We start from the raw sequence: 23728 nt of genomic DNA on the forward strand, positions 1-23728 counted from the left end.
TCTTACCTGTGTGGAACGTGAGGTGTGTATTTGGGTTCTGAAATAGGAATCTAGGATGTCTGCACACTGCGTCTCCTGCACCAGGTTGTAAGACTGTGCACCTGACCTACATATAGGCGTCAGTGTTCTGGGAAATCTACTTTCTCTTCCATTGTGATAAATTCTTAGTAGTGCAGCCCTGCATAACGACAATTAAATCAGTCCTCAGAGGTATGCCGTCAACAACAGCCACACTGTGATATAAGGGTCGAAGAGTGAGTGAGTTAAAAGTTTACGTCACATCGGCAGTATTTCAGCCATATCCTGACGAGAACAGCCCTGCATAACGACAATCAGGGGTTTGTGAGAGATACACATATGTCCCACATGTTGATATATCCCAATTGCAGAGCTATAAATAGGCTTTTGGTTTTTTGGGTATTTTACCCAGGGGTTTGATTTTGATTGGGTATCAACAAATTTTAGAGGGTTTTGAATTTTTCTTAACCCACCTATTTCTTGACATCTGAGCATTTTAACTTGAAAACCTGTTTCTTAATAAACCCTGTACGTTATTTAACTATGTGAATAGTAGTATACCTGTCTGCGTCTGCTTGCGGCTCCCTCTGCCGGAAGCCGTTTGCAAAACCTAGCACACTGTAAGTAAGGCGCTATTTCTTTAATCACCAATCAGCGACTATTAAAAAAAACAGCATGTACATTGACTAGGCAGTATGTGCTTTTTCATTGACATCTATCAGTGTGTGGTCAAGCTCGCCGACCTTTCAGATGCATGTCATCTTATCTCAGTTGCGAAGAATGATGCTTTTGATGTCAATCACAGGGTTGTCTGGTCCAGATTCGATTATTTACAGACCGCCGTCATATAGCTGAAATATCACTCAATGCGACATGAAACAACAAACAAACAAACAAATAAACAAGATCATTCAGTTCATTCATGTGGAGTGACTAAATTTTACAAGGAGCGATATGACTCTTCGCCGACAAACAAATCGTCAATCGGAAAGTCCTTGACATTGCTGTTCGTAAGGAAGGCTGAAAACACTGATAAAGCCAACAGCGGTGAGTAAATCCCGATCTAGTTCATTTTAAGAACTGTTTTCAACAGCGTTAGTTGACAACAGCTTAGCGAGAAGTAGCGTACATGGATATGCGTACTTGTAGTGTCACTCTGACTAAATGTCCTTTCGTTGATAACTACACTACATCTAAAGGTGGGTAATTATGTATCCTTTTTGCCAATTAATATATAATGTAACAATATATAACTTATAACATATAATACCCCATTCTGTCGTAAATTAGAATATAGCAAATGTCAGCAATTATGAATAAGGGGTTTAGAACGGATGATATATAATGTAAGGAGGAGTAATCATAGAATGATTCATCTGAGCGATTCAGTGTTATGAAACAAGCTGTATAATGTCACCGTGACCCTGATAACACACAGTCGGCCCCTGCCAGCATTCTTAGCATGCAGCTGAAACCCACACTTTTGTGGGTCAACTGTTATTGAACGTTATTTCACACGCACACTTTATTCTAGAGAGATTTTTTTTACTTTTGAAATTTTGAAACTTTAATAATTGGAGTAAACATTACATTTCCGATCAGCATTGTTATTAAGTGAGACAGTGAGTTGGGTTTAACGCCGCTTTGAACAATATTCCAGTCATATGAGGGCGTGCCAGCTTAATGTTGGAGGAAAGGCTGAAGTGATGCAGGTCACAGACGTTTACCACTTTTGTCAAACGGTAATGGGTTTGGTGCTAGATAAACTAGAAACATAATTGAACACACCGGTATTCGAACCCACAATCATAGGTTTCTGGCATACCCAAGGGACGCAACTCTACACAGCGAATTGTGGCGACTAAAACGACTGGGTCACCCGTGCCCCCATTATTATTAATGTTTATTATGTGTTAATATGTAATGTATATCAAGTCTTGTTTTCAGCAATAGAAGTCAAGGTTGTGACTTTATTACAGTTATGAAGTAATGGGGTATCAATTGTATTGGCGGCCCAGTCTTCCAACGCGCTGCAATGCGCTGTGCAGAGTAGTGGGTCTTTTTAAGCGTATCGCTCATGATCAGTTGTTCGAATCCCGTGGTCGTGGACTGCACTAAACGTTTAAGACCTGCATAACTTCGGGCTTTACTCCCACTCGTTGGAACGCCATGAAATAACTGAAATATTGTTCAAAGCGGCGTTAAAGCAGACTCACTCACCCACTCGCTCAATACATTTATGTACACTTTCCATTTCAGCACAGTCATGAATAACCGGGGCGTGTTGCCTGAGCCGAATGACTCTGGAAAGCCACAGGTGCATCCTCTCTACAGCTCACACAACATAAAGCTGTACTCACACTTCATACCAGTATATGTCCAGCACCCATGGCCGACTAATCTGGAGCTGTTTGAACCGGAACCGAGCCAGGTCTCGACATCTCGTACGAGTTTGCACGGTTCAATCCAACAGACAAAGGTTGTTGCACATGTTCGAAACAGCTCTGTTCCTCGAGAAAAACCAAGAGATCACACACAGAGGAATGACTGTCCGCCTCCTGCAGCACATGGGGTATTGCATTGCCAGGACGAACAGGGAACTGCTGAGACAGCACTGGGGCTGATAGCTAGTGCTTCTGATGACGTTACGTCGCAACCTGAAACAAATACCAAACAAGAGTGTGAACGTTTAAAGGACTTCCAGACACCGTGCATTAATAAAGGACAAGATATGGACACAGAGAGATCTTCGAAGACAGAGCGGCCATTGAATAGAAAAAAAGACAAACAGGCTATGGTGCCAAAAACAGGCCGCATGTCGATACCCTTGATTGCCGTAAGTAGTTTTAATGAATGAAGTGGTATGGCTTTACGCCACTTTTAGCAATATTCCAGCAATATATCACGACGGGGAACAACGGAAATGGGATTCACACATTGGACCCATATGGGGAATCGAACCGGGCCTTCGGCGTAACGAAGTAATAGGAGTGACTGAGTGAGTGAGTTGGGTTTAACGCCGACAGTTATATCGCGGCGTCTCGGCTTAATGTGAGAGGAAAGCCCGAAGTGATGCAGGACTCAGACGTTTATCACTTTGGTGAAACCCACAAGCTCGGGAATGGTGATGACAAACCTAGAAACATAATCGGGGCGAACCGGGATTCGAACCCACAATCATAGGTTTCTGGCGTGCCCAAGGGACGCAACTCTGCTGCACAGTGAATCGTGGCGCCTTAGACGACTGGGCCACCCGTGCCCCAAGAAGTAATAGGAATGTTTCATGAACAATATTAGTTAATTTCCCATTGATTTCATTTCGTAATCAACTCGTCATGAACACCAACAATGTGCCTCTTGTCTATGTCATAGTCGCCTAAGGCGCTGAAATTCCTTAAGCGTGCCAGAAAACTATGATCGTGGGTTTGAATCTAGATTCTCCTGATTATGTTTCTAGGATTGTCAAATTCGTAAACATCCAAGACCTGCATCACTTCGGGCTTTCCTCCCATGTCAAACTGACACGCCGTGATAAGACAGGAATACTGTTCAAATCGGTGTGGAACCAAACTCACCCACTCACTCATAATGTTTTACTGGCTGGCTTACTGACTTGTATTGAGGTGTTACCAAAATACTGCTTTTTATTCCAGATGAAACCATGCAAGCTGTTGCACAGAGGTCATGTACCATATTCAGTCATCGTGCGGACGAAGCGCAGGCCAAGTGGTGTGTACAAGATAGCCTACAAGTGGGAAACTATCTATGTCAGTTCGCCAACAAGCAATATCATCAAGGAGCTTCGGAAACAGTTCAGTGGTGATGGCAAGTAGGAGATAGTAAAGTTCTTGCTGAATCTTCCCAAGGAGGAACTTGAGCTGGTGTCAGTGTTTTGGCTTAATGAGAGCATACACGTCCAACACTGTGGAAGGTCCTACCTGGAATGTATTAGAGACCTGCAGGGAAAGAAACCAATGCTTAACGACATACAACTGATTCTCTGCTCGATGACAAATGCCAGTGTGACAGAAGATCCAGACAGATATAGCCCTTTAGATGATCATAGTGCACCTACATTCCGCTTGATGCCGAGAAAGAGACCTGCGTGTGATGATGGAGAGAAATCACAGTTTCATACCGATGCAAAGAAAATAAAGTATGATCAACATGGACAACTGTCAAGGCATCTTCCGACAAAGAGTCCCAAGGACACAGTGCCGAGTACAGTAATGAACTTGAATATGAAAATAACTGAGATGTCACTGAGCAATGTTTCTACAATACCAGCCTTGGCCGTCTCATCCGGACGAAGATCTCAACCAATACGACCTTCTGAAGATAAGTCAATGAACCTTCAAAACTTTCATGAAAATCAGACAACCCATGATGTTCTTCAGCAGTTAGGTATTTCTCCCCGGTCACCAGAATTTGAAGCCAGGACCGAAAATGATAATATTGGGAAAGTGACTGGACATGCTGTACCAACGAACATCATTAGAAAAGATAAAAGAGTAGATGCGACACTTTCAACTGTCACTAAAGAGTACCAACCTGCCTGTCCTACCACAATACAGGTAAATAAATATTCCCCAAAGAAGCTACAACGACAGAGCATCAGAAGAAAATGTAAATCTCCCAGTAAAGAGACATTAAGAGATCACTCAACGGTTCTAGGGAAACATTCACAGACAGGATCCCCTTGTTTCGAACCATCCTCTGCAGAGAAGGGCCAGAAACACACTGTCGGTTCTGCACATTCTCAACACACAAAAATAACACCTCGATATGAGCTTATGCAGCCTGAGAAGAGAACGAGGGGCAATGTCTATTCAGATCAAGAACAGAAAGTATCAACAACAAGTGGAAATGACCCTACTAAGAACAAGAAAATGACTCCAGTGTCTTCCGAATCAATTTCCGATAACAGTTTTGCAAACAAACCGTCTGTGATCACGCCTAATGCTGTAAACCAGAAACCAGAACTAAATGTGTCCAAACTGTTGGAGAGAATGTTAAAGGCTGCACCAACCCAACAGAACCCACCAAACTTTCTTGGTCAGACAAAAACGCCTGGTGAAGGTAGAAGCTGTAAAACCAAGAATCCACAGTACAAAGGCCGAGGCTCCCATACTGGAAAGACTTTGGTTTGTGAGTCCATTGTCTCCAGTACGCAAACATATTCTTCAATCCAACACTCTCAGACAAAAGTTAGAAACAAAACATCCGGAGAAACACGTAAAATCAGGGCACGACAATTGCTTAAGAAAGGCACAGATTCAACGCAAGGTGTTGGGGTATTCTCAGTGCTCAAGACCTTTGGCTCGAAAGTTTTGAATATGATGAACCCATTTGTAACTCCAAACGATGGTCAGTAGGGTTGCAAACGCTCAAACAACACTGAGCTTATACACTGCTTTAAACATGAGTTCAGTTGATGCGCGGCAGCAGCCCAAACTGATGTACTCTGTCGGACAAAAGAGAGTATTCATCCGAGGCTGATGATGAATAAAACAAACAAGATATGGTCATTCTATGGTGATGTATTTGATACAGGTATCACAGTAAACTGTTGTGTTTTAGACCTTACGTTTGCAGTGTTGCAGCGACTGTTTTCCGCCTTGTAACGTTTTGATAACGTTTGGCATTTTTTGTCATCTCCAATTTTCAAGTGTATCCTTTCTTTTGCCCGGTCACAGACATACACACTTACCACTGAAAACCCACCTTCACTCGTATTGTGCTGACAAACATAATCAGGTGAATATTGGAATCGAGGCATCTTGATGCAGCTCTGAACAGTCGGGGGGCACGGTTGTCTGAGGCGCCGCGATTCGCCGTGCAGAGTTGCGTCCCTTGGGCTGGCTGGAAACCTATGATTGTGGGTTCGAATCCCGGTTCGCCCCGATAATGTTTCTAGGTTTGTCAGCACCCGTGCTCCTGGGTTTCACCGAAGTGGTAAACGTCTGAGACCTGCATCACTTCGGGCTTTCCTCCCACATTAAGCTGACACGCCGCGATATAACTGAAATAATGTTAAAAGCGGCGTTAAACCAACTCACTCACTCACTCACTCTGAACAGTCAGTACATGGCGGACGCTTTAGTAAGCCGTACACACCCCATCAAACCACCACATACACTTTCTTTGTAAATGCAAAATACGCCGGACAAGTTTGGATCATCTGCCGAAACAGATTCCACCAGGTGTAAAAGGCAAAAAATTGTTTTTACTTCAAGAACCGTGCGTATTTCATGACTTCGCTTATGACCTCATCCTTTGGGGGCACGGGTGGCCCAGTCGTCTAAGGCGCCGCGATTCGCTGTGCATATTGGGTCCCTTGGGCACTCCAGAAACCTATGATTGAGGGTTCGAATCCCGGTTCGCCCCAATTATGTTTCTAGGTTTGTCAGCACCATACCCGTGTTCGTGGGTTTCACCGAAGTGGTAAACGTCTTAGACCTGCATCACTTCGGGCTTTCCTCCCACATTAAGCTGACACGCCGCAATATAACTGGAATACTGTTAAAAGCGGCGTTAAACTCAACTCACTTACTCTCATTCTTTCTGACAAACTTGTTATATCCCTGATTGTGTTTTGCGGAAGTGTCAGTGTTCGGGGTGGTCGCCCTTCAAAATGGGTGACATGAGACGTTGACGCCTGTTGTATTGTTTTGTTATATATGTGTCCTGAATTGACTTCTATTATTTCATCTTGTATCAAGGACACTTAATACCTTAACGAATCGCAATTATATATCAATGAAATATCTCATATATTCAAGGTCACTGGTGAGCCCTCATCGGGCAGGTTATGCTGTTGCGAAGACTCGCGATGATTATAACTGGGACTGAACCGACAGCATTCAAAAGATGCGGCCTTTTTATACAGCCAGTTGTGATAATTGTCAATTGATATCAAGTTATATTTTCAAGGTCTTGTTTTCTTGCATAAAATGCATTCTTAAGTGTACAGTGATCATCAATTGATGTGTATGGTTTCGTAAGAGAGGAGCAAATAGTTAAATTAATTTTGCTCCATGTTTAGAACTGACTTCAACATTTCTTTTGCGTTTATGGAACGACAATTTCGGGGTGCACACTGTGTAAATCCGTATAGTGGTAAATGTTAGATCGTCTGGGGAAACTTCCAAGTCAGGAGTGGTTGGTACATCAGACATGCCTTCACAAGGGGGTATAAAGTCGACGCCAAAGGTGTTTGAAGACGGCAAACGACATCATGGAGATTCTGATGGACCAATGTGGAACCAGAGAGTCCTGAGAACAGGCATTCGTTGCAGGCGAAAAAACGTCGATTATCGATACCCCTGATGGAGGCTAGTGATCTATCGAAACACGTTTATGTTGTTTCTTTTTTCAGTGTTAATGCCCCAATATGGATTCCGTATTTAATCAAAGTTGTTTGTTACATTGTTTCTTCAGCATTTATTTGCTGTGTACTGTATACTAGTGTTGACTATAAGTAATGATATCTTGTAAAAGGCGATTGGTTAATTACAAGCACAGAAACCCATTTCCATATGCTATGAAATCTGTCACAAATTTGAAGATCTCCTTATAGCAGGGACGTTGGTTTCCAAGTAACCCTCGGTTCAACTATGAGGCATGTTTCCCTATCTTCTCGGCACCTTCCGTGGTTTTCTTTTGTTTCTGAAAATATGTTCACGGCTGTAAATACCACTTCAAATGATTCCCTGTACAGTCTAGTATAATCCTTGTAAAGAATATAGTACTATGTATGTTTATAGGTATGTGTTTAAAAGTAACATCTGATAGTGTTGGTGTATCTCTGCAGTGGTGAATATTTGTTTTAAGCGAATCGTATTTTTTCTTAACATACAAAACATAATATTATTGAAAATAGTTAAGTACCATGAAGAATAATGTTTGTTGGAATCTTACAAGAAAATCATATGGACAAATAATTGTTTCGAAATAACAGCATACTGAATCGCTAAATATTACATCGTCCATTATATACACAAAACTGTAAATTTGTTTCACAATCTAAGACCCCGTTCATATGCACATGTATTTTACATAGGTATGTAAAATAATATTCTATGAAAGTTTGTTCTGTCAGCAAACTACATGTATGTATCATATGCTATGAAATGTATGAAAATGCTGGTATTATTTGTAGCTGGTGGTATACATGTATACTGAGTTTTACCTTTTATCACGTTATGTTTTCAGTAATTTAAAGAATAAAAAATTATCAACTATTTTATAAGTCTTTGAAATCCATGCTCCAGAGACTACACATGTGTCTGTTGATGCTCCAGAGACTTCACGTGTGTCTATTGGTGCTCCAGAGACTACACATGTGTCTGTTGATGCTCGAGTGACTACATATATGTCTGTTGATGCCCCAGAGACTACACATGTGTCTGTTGATGCTCCAGAGTCTACACGTGTGTCTGTTGATGCTCCAGTGACTACACATGTCTGTGATGCTCAAGAGACTACACATATGTCTGTTGATGCTCCAGTCAATACACATATGTCTGTTGATGCACCAGAGACTACACATGTGTCTGTTGATGCTCCAGTGCCTACACATGTGTCTGTTGATGCTCCAGTGCCTACACATGTGTCTGTTGATGCCCCAGAGTCTACACGTGTGTCTGTTGATGCTCCAGTGACTACACATGTCTCTTGATGCTCAAGAGACTACACATATGTCTGTTGATGCTCCAGTCAATACACATATGTCTGTTGATGCTCCAGAGACTACACATGTGTCTGTTGATGCTCCAGTGCCTACACATGTGTCTGTTGATGCTCCAGTGCCTACACATGTGTCTGTTGGTGCTCCAGAGACTACACATGTGTCTGTTGATGCTCCAGTGCCTACACATGTGTCTGTTGATGCTCCAGTGCCTACACATGTGTCTATTGATGCTCTCCAGAGACTACACATGTATCTGTTGATGCTCCAGTGACTACACATATGTCTGTTGATGCTCCAGAGACTACGCATATGTATGTTGATGCTCGAGAGACAACACATGTGTCTGTTGATGCTCCAGAGACCACACATGTGTCTGTTGATGCTCCAGAGACTACACATGTGTCTGTTGATGCTCCAGTGACTACACATGTGTCTGTTGATGCTCCAGTGCCTACACATGTGTCTGTTGATGCTCCAGAGACTACACATATGTCTGTTGATGCTCCAGAGACTACACATGTGTCTGTTGATGCTCTAGTGACTACACATGTGTCTGTTGATGCTCCAGTGCCTACACATGTGTCTGTTGATGCTCCAGAGACTACACATATGTCTGTTGATGCTCCAGTGACTACACATGTGTCTGTTGATGCTCCAGTGACTACACATGTGTCTGTTGATGCTCCAGTGCCTACACATGTGTCTGTTGATGCTCCAGAGACTACACATATGTCTGTTGATGCTCCAGTGACTACACATGTGTCTGTTGATGCGCCAGAGACTACACATATGTCTGTTGATGCTCCAGAGACTACACATGTGTCTGTTGATGCTCCAGAGACATCACATATGTCTGTTGATGCTCCAGTGACTACACATATATCTGTTGATGTTCCGGAGACTACACATATGTCTGTTGATGCTCCAGACATTACACATATTTGGTCTTGATACTCCAGAGACTACACAAGTGTCTATTGATGCTCTCCAGAGACTACACATGTGTCTGTTGATACTCCAGTGACTACACATGTCTGTTGATGCTCCAGAGACTACACATATGTCTGTTGATGCTCCAGAGACTACACATGTGTCTGTTGATGCTCCAGAGACTACACATGTGTCTGTTGATGCTCCAGTGACTACACATATGTCTGTTGATGCTCCAGAGACTACACATATGTCTGTTGATGCTCCAGAGACTACCCATGTGACTGTTGAAGCTCCAGAGACTACACATGTGTCTGTTGATGCTCCAGTGACTACACATATGTCTGTTGATGCTCCAGAGACTACACATATGTCTGTTGAAGCTCCAGAGACTACACATGTGTCTGTTGATGCTCCAGAGACTACACATATGTCTGTTGATGCTCCAGTGACTACACATATGTCTGTTGATGCTCAAGAGACTACACATATGTCTGTTGATGCTCCAGAGACTACACATGTGTCTGTTGATGCTCAAGTGACTACACATGTGTCTGTTGATGCTCCAGAGACTACACATATGTCTGTTAATGCTCCAGAGACTACACATATGACTGTTGATGCTCAAGAGACTACACATGTGTCTGTTGATGCTCCAGTGACTACACATGTGTCTGTTGATGCTCCAGAGACTACACATATGTCTGTTGATGCCCCAGAGACTACACATATGTCTGTTGAAGCTCCAGAGACTACACATGTGTCTGTTGATGCTCCAGAGACTGCACATATGTCTTTTGATGCTCCAGAGACTACACATGTGTCTGTTGAAGCTCCAGAGACTACACATGTGTCTGTTGATGCTCCAGAGAATACACATATGTCTGTTGATGTTCCAGTGACTACACATATGTCTGTTGATGCTCCAGAGACTACACATATGTCTGTTGATGCTCCAGAGACTACACATGTGTCTGTTGATGCTCCAGAGACTACACATATGTCTGTTGAAGTTCCAGAGACTACACATGTGTCTGTTGATGCTCCAGAGACTGCACATATGTCTGTTGATGTTCCAGTGACTACACATATGTCTGTTGATGCTCCAGAGACTACACATATGTCTGTTGATGCTCCAGAGACTACACATATTTCTGTTGAAGCTCCAGAGACTACACATGTGACTGTTGATGCTCCAGAGACTACACATATGTCTGTTGAAGCTCCAGAGACTACACATATGTCTGTTGATGCTCAAGAGACTACACATGTGTCTGTTGATGCTCCAGAGAATACACATATGTCTGTTGATGCTCAAGAGACTACACATGTGTCTGTTGATGCTCCAGAGACTCCACATGTGTCTGTTGAAGCTCCAGAGACTACACATGTGTCTGTTGATGCTCCAGAGACTGCACATGTGTCTGTTGATGCTCCAGAGACTACACATGTGTCTGTTGATGCTCAAGAGACTACACATGTGTCTGTTGGTGCTCCAGAGACTACACATATGTCTGTTGAAGCTCCAGAGACTACACATGTGCCTGTTGATTCTCCAGAGACTGCACATGTGTCTGTTGATGCTCCAGAGACTACACATATGTCTGTTGATGCTCCAGAGACTACACATATGTCTGTTGATGCTTCAGAGACTACACATGTGTCTGTTGAAGCTCCAGAGACTACACATGTGTCTGTTGAAGCTCCAGAGACTACACATATGTCTGTTGATGCTCCAGTAAATTCACATATGTCTGTTGATGCTCCAGAGACTACACACGTGTCTGTTGGTGGTCCAGACTACACATGTGTCTGTAGATGCTCCAGAGACTACACATGCATGTATACCTATGTCTGGGTGTATAAGTTCGATAAGTTATGTATTTCTCCTCCAGACTTTGTGTTCTGGTGGCTTTATATTTCATGGCCTTGCTCCGACAATACATTTGTGACACACATCACCCCAGGACAAGCCGAACGTGGACTCGTGTCCTTTCTCGAATGATTCCGTGATGGACAAATCATGAGAATCTGTAGAAACCGGTAATAGAATCAACGAGCCCCAAAGGGTCGAGTTGATTCTTCTTCCGGAATGAACAGATTCGAGTGATTGTTTTCCGACTTAAATCATGGTATGGTTGATATAATTTCTCTATTTTGCATAATGTTTTTGCTTTTCATCTTTAGGTTTAAATATTGGCGTATAAACCCTGAGAACAACTTCAAATAAGAATGATAACTATATTTATGTTTGAGTCCAGTTGTACTCATAAAGTGTTACAGTTGTACTGACATCTTCTTGTTGTGAAAACGATGCAACCTCTCTATAAAAAGAAACATTTTGTTATAGAATAGAGCCAGGTACTATCTTTTAACGTCTTTAGGTATGGCGCGAGCGGGGATCGAGCCGTCTCAAATGTTTTTTTGTGTACATGGTGTGCGGAGCCTTGTAACGTTTTGATGATGTTTGTAATGTTTTGGTCAAGTCCACGTTTGCAGTGTATCCTTTCTTTTGCCCGGCAGTTTGTGTTAGTCTAGGGAGAGCCAAGCTTAAGGTATATCACTATATGTTTGCCCAGCCTAAGTAAGGGTAGCCACGTTTAGCTAGCTATCAATCCTTGGCAGAGGATCTCAATTTTGTTCTTTGGTCACAAAAATATTGGTTGATCCAGAAAGTTCTTTCTTAGAGAATTTCCAATTAACTTGTCCTGTAGCAGATTCAAACAAAGACCTGCATCGCAAATATTAGATTCTGACGCGCACTTACATAACGCACACGCAGGTAAATACATGTACGCATTCACACATACATACACGCACATAAACACGCCATACATGTTATTTCAAAGATATGTCAAGGTGAGTCCAACTAAACTATACACATGAGTGAGATAGGATCAAGACCTATATCACTCCGGGTTTTCCTCCCACATCAAGCTGACACACCGTGATAAAACTGGAATACTGTTCAAAGCGGCATGAAACCCAACATTCACTCTTCTTCATAACCACAGCACATTTGCATAGCATATTCTCAAAGGATAATGTAGCTTTGGTCATATATACCCACAGCAGGACATAAATAATAATAAAAATAATATTAATAAACTTGTATTGTGCACTTTTGCACTCATTTACTTGCCTGATGATCTTTTTGTGAAGCATATCAAGACTCATGATGAAAACAAGGCATTCCACAGTTTTCTTAAACGAGCTAAGTATGTAGGACATAATCTCAATGTCACTGTTGATTTTGTTGATTGTTCTGTACTACTGGGCGGTACAGAAATTAGTGTGAACAAAGCGAAGTGCCATATCAAAATCAGTTTTTCAAGGAGAGGCTATCTGAACGACCGCTGCATCGAGTTTATGTGCAATGTGAGTGAGTGAGTGAATATGGTTTTACGCCGCTTTTAGCAATATTCCAGCAATATCACGCTTTAACCACTAGGCTACCCGACCGCCCCTATGTGCAATGTGTTGAGAAGTCCTTCGCTTGGATGAAGGCGGCTGGCGGCTGGCCTGAAAAGTGAAACAGAAGGCTTTCTGTTTGCTGCTCAAGACCAGTCACTTCCCACTCGAAACCGTCAATGTGTAATTTTGCATCAAAATGTAAATATACTCAACAACAAAAGTTCCTGTGACACCAATATTTTAGTGTATTTTTCAAACAAGTAAAGTTTGGTTTTCAATATTGTAGTACATGTATGGAATCATGTCATAAAAACGCAACTGCTACAAAAAAGCATGCATTCCATGCAAAAGTTGACTTTTATGCAAGCCACATGCATTTCACTACCCAAGAATGGCTATAAAAACATGTGCGTTAACGGGATTCCATATGCATTGTTTGGCATCGTGCTGACAACAACCACTCAGAAAAACAACAAAATTACGCAATTATTCAACATTACGAAATGCCACGCCTGTCCCAAAATGAGCGTCTGCGAGCCATTTGTATGCTTGAAGCAGGATCGAGTCAACGTGATGTTGTAAGACAATTTAACATCCACAGAAACACCATTTGGTGTTTATGGCAACGTTGGCAACAGACGAATGCAGTCAGATACCATCCTCGGAGTGGCAGGCCACGCGTAACCAATAATCGACAAGACAACTGGATTCGAACAACACACCTACGAAATCGATTCCAGCCAGCAACAGTGACTGCAAGAAGCATCTCTGGCCTTGGAAGAATATCTTCACAAACCGTACGTCGTCGCCTCAGATGTGCAGGGATTGTCGCAAGAAGACCCGCCAGACGTCCCATTTTGACGGGAAACCTCCGTAAAGCTCGTCTACAGTGGTGCAGACAGCGTCTACGTTGGACGGCCATGCAGTGGGGACAAGTTCTATTCACTGACGAGTCTCGTTTTCCCCTCAGCCACAGCGATGGACGGATTCGAGTGTACCGACGTCGAGGTGACGTTACGTCAATCATTGTGTCATGGAAGTAGATCGGTTCGGGGGCGGCAGCGTTATGGTATGGGGTGGGATTACAGCAGGACAGAGGACCCGTTTGATAGTGGTAGAGGGAAATCTCAATGGACGGTGCTACCGCGACGAGATCATCGGCCCTGTTGTTCTACCGTTTTTGCGTCGTCATGGCCCAGGCATTACCTATAAACATGACAACGCCCGGCCTCATATTGCTCAACTTGTTCAGGATTCTCTTCAACAAAAACAACGTGAATGTCATCCCCTGTTCGGCTCGCTCCCCTGATCTCTCACCAATCGAGCACATGTGGGATGAGATGGATCGACGTCAACCACGTGTTCCACAGACACTCCAGGAACTTCGAAACATGCTCCAGCAGATATGGACAGATATCCCACAGGACTTTGTGCGACGCCTGGTCCATTCCATGAGACGAAGATGTGTTGCTTGCATCGAAACCAGAGGTGGACACACACGCTATTGATTTGTAAATTGACATTTTGGCATGTTCATGGTGGTTTTTTTTATGAAATCACGCATTTTCGCAATGTTTGTGGTTTTGATACACCCATGGTACGACCCGGAATATGTAGAGGGCGGGTCATAGAAAAGGATGAATACAAAATTCTTTGGAATAGGTCCGTTCACAGCCTCAGACGTATCCAAGCCAACAAACCTGATCTTGTCTTTTTTGATAAATCCAATCATTAATCATTTCTATCATTGACGTTTCTGACTCTTTTGACACTAATGTGATTGACAAGATTCAGGAAAAACATGGCAAATATGCGTACCTCGCTTTCGGAATGTCACGTTTGCATCCCAAGTACCAAGTTGTCCGACTCGGGTTTGCTACCAGGAATACAGCCCTTCTTACAATCTGGATAATGCAGAAGGCTGCAGTGTTCAGGAGTCTGAGTGGGTTTGACAAGGCAGCGCTTCATGGGAGGAGTCCCATTCGCAATCTGGGCTGCGTGCCGAGGGGGCAAGGGCCTTGAGCTGATGATGAGCTTAACCAGCCTGACTGTTCCAGGATCACCCAAACTCTCTTTTCTGCATTTTTCATCACATGTCTTGACTGACTAGTGAAGCGTGATATTATCTAAATGCATATTTCGGTCAAAGAGTAAGTCACGCCCTGATTTTATCCCTTTTAAATTACTGGACACGTAAAGCCATATTGAAAACCCATTTGTATGCTCTTTACTCAAAATGTAATGACGTTTAGAGTGTAGTAGTCGGATTCAACATAAACATATATATCCCGTTTTTGGTTATATTATATATTTTGACATTTGCATTTTCGGGTGTGTAAATACCATCCTCTGTCGGATTGTGGAAGCGATATTTTGGCATGTATGCTTCTTCATTTGATGACATCATACTTTCAAATCATTCGAATTTCATTTATTTTATTTTGCCGAAAACATTAAAAGATGCAGATGTCACAAAAAAGGTTTTGTTCACAACCACGAGGTTTAGATAGCTGAACCTTTGAGAGCATGATAATGACAAACGAAAAATTCAAGGCATAATGAAATGCTTTAACTTCGGTAGACACAGGCGATGTTGCAAAAACAAGTTTTTTCTCTACTTTGCTTAGAAATATTCAAAGAAGAGAGCAAGAATAGTGGAGTCATAAAAGTGTAAAAATTGGTTTCCCTGTGAACATGCGGCATGAGTTCGGGAATTGTTTTGCCTACATAGTTGGATCAATAGTACATGCATTGCTTTGCTGATATAGTTTACTCATGAGTGAAGGAACTGTTTTGCCTATATAGCTGTGTCGTGAGTGCAGAAACTTCATTGTCCATATTAGGTCATGAGGGCAGTATTTGACCCCTAGATGTCGTGGCAGAGCAGGAGCTGCTGAAGAGTCAATCTAATGTTTGTTTGTTTGTTTGTTTAACGCCGCACTCAGCAAAATTCCAGCTATATGGCGGCGGTCTGTAAATAATAGCGTATGGGCCAGACAATCCAGTGATTGACATCATGAACATCGATCCACGCAAATGAGATAGGATGACATGTATCAACCAAGTCAGCGACTCTGACCATCCAATCTCGTTAGTCGCCTCTTATGACAAGCATAGTCACTTTTTAAGGCAAGCATGTGTTGCTGAAGACCTATTCTACCCCGGATCTGTCGATCTCATGATCCACGGTACTGGCTTTCCCATGCTCCAGTACAAGTACACATTGTTCCGCCTTGCTTTCCTATTCATGTTTGTGGGGCGGTAGGGTAGCCTAGTGGTTAAAGCGTTCGCTCGTCACGCCGAAGACCCGGGTTCGATTCCCGACATGGGTACAATGTGTGTAGCCCATTTCTGGTGTCCCTCGCCGTGATATTGCTGGAATATTGCTAAAAACTGCGTAAAACCATACTCACTCACTCACGAATTATGTTTGTCTTTTTCGCTGTCGAGGTATGAGGCTACTGTAATTTCAGCAACAGTGCCCCCAGGAATAAAGATGACAGTCTCTGAGCAAATTTTATTTGAATATAAGTTTGAAGGAAATATTTTTTATAAAACAAGTTATGATAAGACCATGTCTTTTCTGTAAAATATGATTATGAGAACAAAAAAACATATGCAAAGTGCAAAAGTTAATGTCAAACATATACTAGTCTAAAGTATAAACATATAAAAACAGTGTACTGTGCACAGGAAGGCAGTAAATACCTCGGATGCGATTGTCTAGCAACCTGTACTTATTATGCTGCCTGAGACGTCATGATAACGATAATGATTAAGTCAAATGTAAATCGTTTACGTCAATATGACGGCGATCGTAGATAACCGATTCTGAACCAGATAAACCGTTGATTGATATTTTAAGTCCCACGTACGCCTTCGGGATTATTCCTGCTCGGGCATCTACTCATAACACATACTCACAGGCATACAGTAAACTACGGTTATAACGAACACGCTTATAACGAACTAACGGATATAACGAACTAACTTTTTAGTCCCGACTATATGCTATAGTTATGCTGTATATATGCTGATAACGAATTACGGTTATAACGAACTAAAATTGGTAGTCCCTTTGAGTTCGTTATAACCGTAGTTTACTGTAGTTCAAAAGTAGGGAAACAGTACATATTAAATTACTGGATACTCTCGTATTTCCTTTGCCTCAGGTTGTATCATATCTAAATATGATGAGTGAGCGACTTAACATTTTACATCGCATCGGCAATATTGCGATGAAAACAAGTTAATTATTTGATAATACCTATCGACAAAGGACAGTAAAACAGTATGCCACTGGCAACCAAAGCTAGAGCACCTTACTGGGGATCACACAAAATATGATGAGGTGATTCTAATTCACATTCTGCCCAGCATTATAATGTTCTTATCACAAGATATGTAGAAATGTCTTGTAAATAGAGCTTTGAAAGGTAAAGGAACTTTGAGATGTGACATTTTCCTTCACCCAAATACATGTTCAAACATCATAATCTTCTGTTATACCCTGAGTGGTTTGTTGCATACTGGGGAGTTGGGATTTTACCTAAAAATATATTTTCCCAGAAAATCCTTAAAACCACAATTATGCTACAGACTGTTGAGATAAAGAGACATACAGCTACAAAGACGATGCCAGGAGTAGAAAGGTTTCAAACTAAACACTACAATTAGTGGTCAGTTGAAACACGAGAAACATTTTGATTCTAATGGAGTGAAAATTTTGTCTTGAGATCCAAGAGGACCTTCCTTGGATCCTTGCTTTGCAGATTTGAAACACAATGTCGATACGAAAGCTTTTTCCTGCCTTCTCTGCACGTTTGGCAGTGTGGGTCGTCATCCATGTGTGTCAGCCAAGCGATTCGGACATGCTTCTCTTTCAAATTGTTGGGTAAACTTTTCAAATACTTGCTGATGTCTTGTTGGCTTCCACCAGTAAAGATACCACGAAGGTTAGTTAATAGGGGCGTCTTCTTTGGCTCCCCAACATAAATTATTTTTCCCTTCCATAAGATTGTAAACACGCCGCGTTGAGTTTTTGTAAGTTTCTCTTGAAGATGATAATATGTGACGCCAGCATCCACAAATAACGTCTTACAACGTTTCTGAAACATTAAAGTTAAATTTTAAAAGTGCAGCTGATAGAAACCTGTTCAATCAAGTCAATTTCATCCCCCATTCCATAGGTTTGTGGTGTAACAACAAATAACCTACGTATGCACGTGCTTATGTTCAAAGCCTCGGTCGCAGCTAAGATAGTTATCATGTTCTCCATCCATTACTGATGCTTACAGAATATAAACCATACAGAAAAGGTTACATTCAAATGAAACCTCACGAATGACAAACTAACTTCTAAAACTTTCTAAGTTAACGGGTTGAAATGATACCTGGATTACTGTACGTGATGTACCCTGGTGATTTCGTGAGCCAGTAGGCGACTCATTTCGCCTGGAGGTACTTGGCTGGGCTCTTCTCGACGGACCGCGTGGTGGTCGGTCATCACTCCGCCCCGAAGATCCTGCCCCCTCCTCCCCTGGTTCTATCTTGATGATGAGTTCAGGTCGAGGTTCCACCCTCTCATGATGAGCCGCCGGACACCCGCAATATGTACAGTTGTGTCTGAGGACAGGCTGGGAATACTGAGGACAGTCCTCGGGGCAGTCTCGACACTTACCCCGAACAACTCCGTGCTTGTCTCGGTTGATGTCCGTGAACGTTGCCATGTCTGAAACGTGACCAAATACAATAGGTTTTGCTGTTTGTTAGACATCACGACTCGAAGTCGTACAGAAAAAAAAAAAGTTTTAAAAAAGCCGCCATCATGTAGCTGGACTATAGCTGGGCTGAATGCAGCTTTATACAACAAATAACATTAATACTTAAATTTACCTTAAACAATATTGTCATTTAGAAATGTAACCGAGTAAAATGCTGTTTCAACCAGTCAGCAATATTATGGCGATAACGGCCTGTGGCCTGTTCCCAATCATGAATGAGTGAGTGAGTGAGTATGGCTTTACGCCGCTTTTAGCAATATTCCAGCAATATCACGGCGGGGGACACCTGAAATGGGCTTCACACATTGTACTCATGTCGGGAATCGAACCCGGGTCTTCGGCGTGACGAGCGAACGCTTTAACCACTAGGCTACCCGACCGCCCCGTTCCCAATCATGCCAGGTCCGGACAAACTAATGGACGACAGCACGCATAATGAATCACACAATATGACTGCCATGACGAAATCACCAATGTTACACAATATAACACATTTCGTAAGTGTATGTGTTCGAGACAGGTTATTGTTTTGGTCACTTATTATTATATATAAAATAAATCTTTTAAACCAATACAAATGGTCTGTCGTTCGCTCATCACGTTGAAGCTCTTTGTTCGATTCCCCACATGGGTACAATGTGTGGAGCCTATGTCTGGTGTCTATCGCCGTGATATTGCTAAAAGCGACGTTAAACTCAATTCACTCACTCACTCACTTTCATGGGCTGCCTGGCTATATTAATAACCAAACTTGTCAGTAAACGTGACGACAACCCTTCTGATGCCATGTCAAATATATGACCTCAAAAATAAAGAAGTTAATCTTCCTTTTGACGATATCTTTATTCAGCTCAACCAAGTCATATGAAAATAATAGGTGAGACAAAGAAACAGTAATTAACCACAACTTATGCAAATGAGAATACATTTGCCCTATTCAAATTCAAAATGTTCGCAAAGTATCCTTTACTCCGATTTTTCGATTTCATGAGTATCCATTTTGTGATCATCTGGGCCAGATTCAGAACAAGAACCGACTCGCTTTGGTCGCGCGATGAAGGCATGGCCCTGCATGTTGTACATTGGCTTTCTTCCTTCCATTCTTTCAAAACACTTAAGGTAGCTACAATTACAGGCATGTTTGATGGTAATATCAAGCCAAAACACTGTTATAAATTCCTCTTTGTATTCTTCGTGTAGGGTGCTTAGATATGCTCCAATGTGTTGTTTGTCCATTCCTTTGAAATGTCTCCTCAGTGCTCTTCTGATTGATGCACTTTCGGCATTGCCCACATAGATTGTCCGACCATTCTCGGCAATTTTGTATGAGCCATTTAGTGCCTATCTACGTTCTCCCACCCCTGTCACTCACACTGTCGCCGATACCAACAAGTGACGTGAGGTGGGTTTAACGTCGCGTCCAAGATTATTGCACTTATATAGCGACGTGCATGCACGCGTGTGTGTGTGTGTGTGTGTGTGGCTGGTTGTACTGGTCCGGACTGATGCCGATTTATAGTGCAAGCTCACCGAGATACCATGCCGCAGTTTAACATGAATACCCCACTCAGACACAGCATACTTACTCCGAGCCGACCAGTCCTTGTTTTAGCCCCTTAATGCCGAGCGCCAGACAGGGTAACAACAAGTTCCATCTTTTAACGATAAGAGCAATTATACATAAACACTGAATAAACATGTCTTACCTGTGTGGAACGTGAGGGGTGTATTTGGGTTCTGAAATAGGAATCTAGGATGTCTGCACACTGCGTCTCCTGCACCAGGTTGTAAGACTGTGCACCTGACCTACATATAGGCGTCAGTGTTCTGGGAAATCTACTTTCTCTTCCGTTGTGATAAATTCTTAGTAGTGCAGCCCTGCATAACGACAATTAAATCAGTCCTCAACAGAGGTATGCCGTCAACAACAGCCACCCTGTGATATAAGGGTCGAAGAGTGAGTGAGTTAAAAGAGTACGTCACATCGGCAGTATTTCAGCCATATCCTGACGAGAACAGCCCTGCATAACGACAATCAGTCCTTAACGTGTGTGTGTGTGTGTGTGTGTGTGTGTGTGTGTGTGTGTGTGTGTGTCTGTGTGTGTGTGTGTGTGTGTGTGTGTGTGTGTGTGTTTTCTACTTGCTTGAACAAGTTCGAATTAATGTCGTATAATAGTGCGCTAAATGTCAGCAATTATGAATGAGGGATTTAAAACGGATGATATATAATGTAAGGAGGAGTAATCATAGAATGATTCATCTGAGCGATTCAGTGTTATGAAACAAGCTGTATAATGTCACCGTGACCCTGATAACACACAGTCGGCCCCTGCCAGCATTCTTAGCATGCAGCTGAAACCCACACTTTTTAGGGTCAACTGTTATTGAACGTTATTTCACACGCACACTTTATTCTAGAGAGATTTTTTTACTTTTGGAATGTTGAAACTTTAATAATTGGAGTAAACACTACATTTCCGATCAGCATTGTTATTAAGTGAGACAGTGAGTTGGGTTTAACGCCGCTTTGAACAATATTCCAGTCATATCACGCCGTGTCAGCTTAATGTTGGAGGAAAGGCTGAAGTGCTGCTGGTCACAGACGTTTACCACTTTTGTCAAACGGTAATGGGTTTGGTGCTAGATAAACTAGAAACATAATTGAACACACCGGTATTCGAACCCAAAATCATAGGTTTCTGGCATACCCAAGGGACGCAACTCAACACAGCGAATTGTGGCGACTAAGACGACTGGGTCACCCGTGCCCCCATTATTATTAATGTTTATTATGTGTTAATATGTAATGTTTATCAAGTCTTGTTTTCAGCAATATAAGTCAAGGTTGTGACTTTATTACAGTTATGAAGTAATGGGGTATCAACTGTATGGCGGCCCAGTCTTCCAACGCGCCGCAATGCGCTGTGCAGAGTAGTGGGTCTTTGGAGCGTATCGTTCATGATCGTTTGTTCGAATCCCGTGGTCGTGGACTGCACTAAACGTTTAAGACCTGCATCACTTCGGGCTTTACTACCACTCGTTGGAACGCCATGAAATAACTGAAATATTGTTCAAAGCAGCGTTAAAGCAGACTCACTCACCCACTCGCTCAATACATTTATGTACACTTTCCATTTCAGCACAGTCATGAATAACCGTGGTGTGTTGCCTGGGACGAATGACTCTGGAAAGCCACAGGTGCATCCTCTCTACAACTCACACAACATAAAGCTGTACTCACACTTCATACCAGTGTATGTCCAGCACCCATGGCCGACTAATCTGGAGCTGGTTGAACCGGAACCGAGCCAGGTCTCGACATCTCGTACGAGTTTGCACGGTTCAATCCAACAGACAAAGGTTGTTGCTCATGTTCGAAACAGCTCTGTTCCTCAAGAAAAACCAAGGGATCACACACAGAGAAATGACTGTCCGCCTCCTGCAGCACATGGGGTATTGCATTGCCAAGACGAACAGGGAACAAAGGTTGTTGCACATGTTCGAAACAGCTCTGTTCCTCGAGAAAAACCAAGAGATCACACACAGAGGAATGATTGTCCGCCTCCTGCAGCACATGGGGTATTGCATTGCCAGGACGAACAGGGAACTGCTGAGACAGCACTGGGGCTGATAGCTAGTGCTTCTGATGACGTTACGTCGCAACCTGAAACAAATACCAAACAAGAGTGTGAACGTTTAAAGGACTTCCAGACACCGTGCATTAATAAAGGACAAGATATGGACACAGAGAGATCTTCGAAGACAGAGCGGCCATTGAATAGAAAACAAGACAAACAGGCTATGGTGCCAAAAACAGGCCGCATGTCGATACCCTTGATTGCCGTAAGTAGTTTTAATGAATGAAGTGGTATGGCTTTACGCCACTTTTAGCAATATTCCAGCAATATATCACGACGGGGAACAACGGAAATGGGATTCACACATTGGCCCCATATGGGGAATCGAACCGGGCCTTCGGCGTAACGAAGTAATAGGAGTGACTGAGTGAGTGAGTTGGGTTTAACGCCGACAGTTATATCGCGGCGTCTCGGCTTAATGTAGGAGGAAAGCCCGAGGTGATGCAGGTCTTAGACGTTTACCACTTCGGTGAAACCCACGAGCACGGGTATGGTGCTGACAAACCTAGAAACATAATCGGGGCGAACCGGGATTCGAACCCACAATCATAGGTTTCTGGCGTGCCCAAGGGACGCAACTCTGCTGCACAGCGGATCGCGGCGCCTTAGACGACTGGGCCACCCGTGCCCCAAGAAGTAATAGGAATGTTTCATGAACAATATTAGTTAATTTACCATTGATTTCATTTCGTAATCAACTCGTCATGAACACCAACAATGTGCCTCTTGTCTATGTCATAGTCGCCTAAGGCGCTGAAATTCCTTAAGCGTGCCAGAAAACTATGATCGTGGGTTTGAATCTAGATTCTCCTGATTATGTTCCTAGGATTGTCAAATTCGTAAACATCCAAGACCTGCATCACTTCGAGCTTTCCTCCCATGTCAAACTGACACGCCATGATAAGACAGGAATACTGTTCAAAGCGGTGTTGAACCAAACTCACCCACTCACTCATAATGTTTTACTGGCTGGCTTACTGACTTGTATTGAGGTGTTACCAAAATACTGCTTTTTATTCCAGATGAAACCATGTAAGCTGTTGCACAGAGGTCATGTACCATACTCAGTCATCGTGCGGACGACGCGCAGGCCAAGTGGTGTGTACAAGATAGCCTACAAGTGGGAAACTATCTATGTCAGTTCGCCAACAAGCAATATCATCAAGGAGCTTCGGAAACAGTTCAGTGGTGATGGCAAGCAGGAGATAGTAAAGTTCTTGCTGAATCTTCCCAAGGAGGAACTTGAGCTGGTG

The 23728-nt window shown here is 42.7% G+C and overlaps 2 protein-coding genes and 1 long non-coding RNA gene across 6 annotated transcripts in view; 2 read left to right on the forward strand and 1 right to left on the reverse strand.

Moving 5' to 3' along the window:
- LOC124127963 overlaps positions 1 to 23728 on the reverse strand; it is a 42492-nt gene that overhangs the window by 3583 nt on the left and 15181 nt on the right. The window contains exon 4 of one of the 3 annotated variants that reach the window (XM_048397576.1): positions 19662 to 20178. The exons of the other annotated variants lie outside the window; for them this stretch is intronic. Coding sequence (XP_048253533.1) covers positions 19804 to 20178 — 375 coding nt within the window. The 3' untranslated portion in view covers positions 19662 to 19803. Of the gene's footprint in view, positions 1 to 19661; positions 20179 to 23728 lie in introns of those variants that run through there. 3 annotated transcript variants of the gene reach the window in all.
- Positions 939 to 22674, forward strand: LOC125381168. 2 transcript variants are annotated; one of them, XR_007221729.1, is made up of 3 exons: positions 939 to 1065; positions 21978 to 22197; positions 22324 to 22674. It is a non-coding gene; the product is annotated as an uncharacterized LOC125381168 (long non-coding RNA). The 2 variants fall into 2 exon arrangements; XR_007221730.1 differs by lacking the exon at positions 939 to 1065 and adding an exon at positions 1081 to 1217.
- On the forward strand, positions 2446 to 5937 carry LOC125381161. The gene is made up of 2 exons (XM_048397571.1): positions 2446 to 2854; positions 3672 to 5937. Exon 2 carries the CDS (start codon positions 3993 to 3995, stop codon positions 5391 to 5393), a length of 1401 nt encoding a protein of 466 aa, XP_048253528.1. The 5' UTR covers positions 2446 to 2854; positions 3672 to 3992; the 3' UTR covers positions 5394 to 5937.

The sequence above is a fragment of the Haliotis rufescens genome, unplaced genomic scaffold, assembly GCF_023055435.1.
Source record: "Haliotis rufescens isolate VD_foot unplaced genomic scaffold, xgHalRufe1.0.p SCAF_17, whole genome shotgun sequence".
NCBI classification, from domain to species: domain Eukaryota; kingdom Metazoa; phylum Mollusca; class Gastropoda; order Lepetellida; family Haliotidae; genus Haliotis; species Haliotis rufescens.

Excerpts from the sequence above, each read along its gene's own strand:
- LOC125381161 (XM_048397571.1), top strand. The coding sequence starts at position 3,993 with ATGCTTAACGACATACAACTGATTCTCTGCTCGATGACAAATGCCAGT.